The sequence below is a fragment of the Pezoporus flaviventris genome, unplaced genomic scaffold (genome assembly GCF_033815535.1).
Source record: "Pezoporus flaviventris isolate CSIRO_AGI_PZ_B2104156 unplaced genomic scaffold, CSIRO_AGI_Pfla_v1 ptg000023l, whole genome shotgun sequence".
In the NCBI taxonomy this organism is placed as follows: domain Eukaryota; kingdom Metazoa; phylum Chordata; class Aves; order Psittaciformes; family Psittacidae; genus Pezoporus; species Pezoporus flaviventris.
Window position 1 is genome coordinate 18,868,159 of NW_026892571.1, and position 5,810 is coordinate 18,873,968.

General features: G+C 56.3%; 1 protein-coding gene across 1 annotated transcript; it reads left to right on the top strand.

The window, feature by feature from the left end:
* The first annotated feature begins 459 nt into the window (after positions 1-459).
* On the top strand, positions 460-1,915 carry SOWAHA (sosondowah ankyrin repeat domain family member A). The gene has a single exon (XM_061457116.1). It carries the CDS (start codon positions 528-530, stop codon positions 1,857-1,859), a length of 1,332 nt encoding a protein of 443 aa, XP_061313100.1. The 5' UTR covers positions 460-527; the 3' UTR covers positions 1,860-1,915.
* The last annotated feature ends 3,895 nt before the right edge of the window (positions 1,916-5,810 follow it).

Consider the following 5,810-nt stretch of genomic DNA (forward strand, 5'->3'; position numbering starts at 1 on the left):
CACCTGCCTTTGCAGAATGATTTCTACCCAAACCTCATTCGCTACCACTTACTCGCTGTGGAAACGAACACACAATCGCTTCAGGAAGCCGCCAGAGGAGTGAATCAATGCAGCGTCTGCCGCTGCCTGCGGAGGCTCCGAGCGCGGACTTACGGGTGCCCTGACCGACGCTCGGCTCCCTGAGGGAGGAGGCATCAGCGCGGCGGGGCCGGGTCAGGCGGGTGCGCTCCCCGCTCCCCGGAGCCGCGGGGCAGGTGCCTGCTCCGGGCGCGTCCCTCCCCGCAGCACCGCCCCGCGGGTGGAGACCGGCGCCGGTGCCGCTCCGCTCCCTCGGGGAGGCGGCGGCGCGGGGCGGAGCGGTCCGATCCCATCCCATCCCATCCCATCATCACCTCACCTCCGCGGGGGACGCGCTCGCTGCCGCCGCAGGTGCCTCCTGCTGTGGATCGCGGCCAGCCCCGAGGCCTCAGGGCTCAGCTCCGGGGCTGGACGGCGGCGACTCCATCACCACCACCTGTAGCGGCGGGATGGAGGAGTCGGACCTCAGCGCCGCGGCCGTGCTGGGCTTCCTGCGGGAGCGCGGCGGGCGGGTGCGCAACACCGAGCTGGTGAGCGCCTTCCGGCCGCTGCTGGAGGCCGGCGGGGACGCGGCGGCGCGGCGGGAGCGGTTCAAGGCGGCGGTGAACGCCGTGGCCGTGGTGAAGGAGCGCGACGGCGCCAAGTTCGTGGTCCTGCGGCGGGAGCTGCGCCGGGACCCTCCAGCGGGGGCCGCGCTGGCGCCGGGGGGCGATGGCGGCGGCCCCGACCCCAGCCCCGAGCCCGTCCCCGGGGGGCGGCTGTCGCCGGCGCCCCCCGAGGAGCTGCCGGGGCCGCGGGCAGTGTCCGAGCTGCGGGGTCTGTTCCAGGGCGGCGGGGGAGCGGTGCCGCTGCCCGGCGGCGCGGCGGGGGCCCGGCGGGAGCCGCTGCCCAAGCCCTGCATGCTGCCGGTGCGCTGCGTGCCGGCCCCCGCCGCCGCGCCGGGGCTGCCGGAGGCGCTGGGGTCCCCTCTGTCACCCCCGGAGGTGGAGACCGGGTCCCGCTCGCCCTACCTGCGGCGGGCGCCCAAGAGCCACCGGGCCAGCGAGGAGACGTCGGCGGTGCCCCTGGAGCAGGCCGAGCACCAGTGGCTGGTGATGGCTGCGGACGGGCAGTGGACGCAGCAGCTCCACGGGCTGCTGCTGGGCGACGCCAGCTTGGCGGACAGGAGGGACTTCATCTCGGGCTTCACCGCCCTGCACTGGGCCGCCAAGAGCGGCAACTGCGACATGGTGACAAACATCATCAGAGCGGCCGAGAAGGGGGGGACCCGCGTCAACGTGGATGCGAGGTCGCACGGAGGCTACACAGCCCTTCACCTGGCTGCCATCCACGGCCAGGAGAAGATCATCACCATGCTGGTGTACAGCTACCACGCCAAGACCGACCTGCGGGACTACAGCGGGAAGAAGCCGCATCAGTACTTAAAGGAAGGGGCGTCCTCTGTGGTCAGGCGCTTGCTGGGGGATCCCAGCCTTCCCCACAGCACGGAGCCCTCCGCGCCCATCAAGAAGAGCACAAAGCTTGCAGCTTCCATCTTGAGCTCCACGAGCACTTTCCTGGGGGTGATATCCGATGACATGGCTTTCTACGATCTCACCAAAGGTTTAAGGAAGCCTTCGTCTTTAAACAAGCTCCTGGCTGCCACTACGGGCCCAAGGAGGAAGCCAAAGACCAGAGGGGGCTTCCCTTCATATTCCTCCCTCTCCGAGGTAATGGAGGAGGAGGAAGAGGAGGTCGTTGTGAAGCGCAGACCTGTTTCTGAGCTGTTCTTTGGCCACTAGCCGCTGCCTTCTTGGGATCCAAATTGTTTAATAATGCGACCGGGGCCTCAATTTCTTCTCTCCTGTCTGTCTTTTTGGATGTTGGACTAAGCCAGTGATAGGGGCCCCAGAGGCCACTGGCTGAAACCTAACTCACAGCCACCCATGGAGAGGGAGCTACCCCGGGAGCACTGCAGATGCTGTGTGTGCCGTCCTGCTGATGCGTTGGTGGAGACTGCCAACTTTATACTTAATGGTTGAAAACCTAAACCTCTGTGTGTGTAGACAGGTTAAAATGCTTAAGGTACAGCCTTCCTGATCTGTGCTCCTTGGCTGGAGAGCAAAAGTAAGGTAAAGGATTGCTTATTTTACACTGTGAACAGCAAGCTGGTAGCTGGCTACTTGAATGTGGCTTGTTACACAGGCTTCAATTCTTAGAGGAAAGATGCATAGTTTTCTATGATGTTTCTGACTATTTTGGTAACAGAAGAGGAATATTTCTATTTAGAAACAAATTGTGTACTTTTTCAAAGCAAAGTTTCTCACTATCACAAATGCTAACATAACAATCGCAGTTTTTGCCTAAGGTGGTTTAGTAGGTGAACTACTTTACAAAACTTAAAACCCCACCATCAGCACCATGACCCGTCTACCTCAGCCTGGAAGCAAGGTTAGCATTGTAATTGTGGCTTTTCCTCTTCCTGAAAGCCCTTCTGACCCGGTGGTACCAGCCACATGTCTTTGATGATACTGTGAATGCTTAAACTTGACTGGAATTCAGTCACTTACTCTGAATAAAACCCTTGTTGATACTTGATAGTGAAAAACTGAACTGAAAAACTGGGAATTGGATCCTGCAGTTTCCGAGTAGCCAAGTGGAAACAAAGGCTCCTATGTCTGATTCTTCTTATTTAAAGCTTGGCCTTTGATTTTGACCTACTTACAATAAATGTTTATAAAGTTTGGGCTTTATGTTACATTAGGTGTTTCATGATGCAATGTCTGCATGACCTCTTAAAGCAGAATTTGGCTCAGCAGCATGAATCATGGACCTAAAACTAACTCTTATATTAGAAACAGAATTGTTCTATCTATAGAGTTCCATGTAGGTCCCCAAAGCATGCTAACTGCAGGTTAATGCACTGCAGTGAGATGGTTATTCTTTTAATTGCTGTTTGCTTAAAGGTAATGCAAAGGGGCAGAGCTAAGAACAGAATCTGCCCAGCTCCTGGGGCCAGCCTAACCATGTAACCGAAACCCCTGTGTGTTTCAGAGGTGATGAAGGGGATGGTGGTACTGCGCTTGCTTTGCTTTTCAGCCCCATCAGGTGCTCCTGTCCCCACACTGAAACACTTGGTTGCATGCTTTGCCTTTCTTTCCAAGCCAGTGACTTCAGGAATGTTTGTTTTTTCAGCCTTGAATTAAGCCTCCTACTTCTAATTGGCTGTAATTGGCTTCTCCTGAATGCTCCTACAGCAGGGAATGCTGTAGGACAGTGCTGAGGGGAGCACTGCCCTCTTTTACTTTACTGTGTTCTCCCTGAAGTTGGTGACATTGGAGTGGTTGGGAGCCTACCTGTGACTGCAGAGGGGCTGCTCCACCTGCTCCCGTAGGAGCCGGGGTTCCACTGCACTGCTCTGCTTCCGTGGTGAACTGCTTAAGCTGCCAAGGGAACGCCGGTGCTCCGGCCCCTCCTGACTTCTATATCTGGAGTAGGGTTTAAAGAGAAATAAAATCCTATTTGCTGCATAGCTGTCGCTGTGACCAGTGCCCAGCGTGCTCATTTGGAACCTGGATTTGTGCTGCACGGGGTCAGCTCACAGGCTTCCAGGGGAAATAAAGGCTGGCATTAAACCCCTTTTCCCCCTGTGTTTTCTGGAACCACAGCAGTGTGTGTGTGTGTGTGTTCACATTGTGTTTCTGCATGAACTGAAAACACTCCCCACTTTGACTCAGCCTCATGGGGAAGTCTGCCCATTGGTTGTGGCTCTGAGCTTGGTACCTCTTCAAATAGCTGAGATTTCAGTGCTAATTCAGAGCGAAGCCTACTTGCGTCAGAGGTGAGGTTCAAGGATGGAGGCTTTCCTGGTTAAAAAGCAACCAACCAACCCGTAAAGCGTGGCTGTGACTTCACCATAAGGAAATGAGGAGGAAGGCTGTGGTGCTCCTGTATTGTTCTGTCAAAGGAAAAGCAAGAAATCACAGCCAAGATAATACTTCATTGCAACAGGTAGCATCAGGGAAAACTGCTACTCCTTCCTGGGAGGCACGGAAGAGATAAGGTGCTGTGATAGAGAGATCCAGCAACACCAGCCCTGTCCTGCAGCATTCCCAGGCAGTGCTCAGGGGCCTGGCAGGAAGGTTGCAACACCGAGGTGTGGAGCTGGCAAGGTCGGTGCTGCAATGGGGTGCACCCAGCTCTGCCAACACGCTTGTGCGGTGACTCAGCTCCTGCCTCCTCCTTGTTGAGCAGACCGAGGATAAGGGAGTGCTTAGGCAGGCGGTGATGAGTGTACCCCGTGCTGTACAACCTCAGGGGCAAACACGTACTGAGAGGTACAGAGAACAGGGCTGCAGTGTCAGGAAGTACACATTACCTTTGGTTAGAGGTTGAACCGGTCCCTCAGCTTGCGGGGTTTGTGTTCCTTTGTTGCATTTGGGCTCCAGAGGGGCACCAAAGGATGATCGTGGGAGCCTTTTGCTGGCAGAGACCAAGGCTGTCACTGGTTTAATGGTGGGTCCTCATTAAGTTCACTGCTTCAAGCCCAGATCTGGCTGGACACGGGATGATTTTCATGTACAGAATGAGCTGTGCTTTCAACAGCACCAGAGCTGACAACCGCAGCTCCCAGCCACGCTGGCCCGGGGCAGGGGCTGTGCCACAGCGAGTGCCATGGCTGGGCAAGCAGCCTTCTGAACCTCTGGCACAGGCCAGAGCTGGAACCTGCCTCCTGTGTCATCACAGCTGCTTGCAGGAAAGGGAAAAGCCCAAATCCTCCATGCCTGCCCTGTGGGCATGGCTTGTGTAGTGGGGGAAGGCTGGGAGCTGCAGATGGAAGCTACAGATAAGGCACAGACCAGGACTCAGGAGTTTGGAGTTGTATTTTCAGGCCAAAGGAGAATGGCTTTAACCTGCCAGAGGGGAGACTGAGCTGAGCTCTTAGGCAGAAGCTCTTCCCTGTGAGGGTGCTGAGGTGCTGGCACAGGGTGCCCACAGAAGCTGTGGCTGCCCCATCCCTGGCAGTGCTCAAGGCCAGGTTGGACACAGGGGCTTGGAGCAAGCTGCTCTAGTGGAAGGGGTCCCTGCTCGTTGCAGGGGTTGGAGCTGGAGGAGCTTTAAGATCCCTTCCAACCCAAACCATTCCATGATCCTACGGTATTACTTGGTTACTGCCTGCCTGCTTGCCACATCTCGGTTTTCCTGCTATAAAATACAATCACTTTGGTCACTTCTTTAAAGCACACAGTACGGATAATCCACATCAAAATCAAGATAGTGTTTTCAGACCTGGAGGCAGCACCAGCAGCACCTGCAAGCTGTGAATGCTGCACACTCAGGGGAGCGCCTACACAAACAAAACTGGCTGGGGCTGTAGCTCAGCAGCATCGGAGATGAGCAAAGCTGATGTTTGTCTGACCTTGGCTCAGGCCTTCCTAATGATAACTCAGCTCATCCATTCTTCGGCACCCTTTGTTCTGAGGGATATCAGCTCGTAAACCTGCACTGAGGAGGGCTGCAAACAAGCTTCAAGCCATGGTTCTACACAAAGGGATGGACTTTGTCCTGTCTGCTGTGCCTGCTGGAGCAGCACGAGGTCATGCAGTGATGGACAGGCTCAAACAGATGTCTTGGGTACCTCCATTCCCTTGTGAGTGCCACACAGAAACCCCTGGTCTGTGAAAGCCCCACTCCTGCCCTGCCATGGAGCCCTTTACAAGGTTCTGGCTTCATCACAAAACCAAGGTACAGCA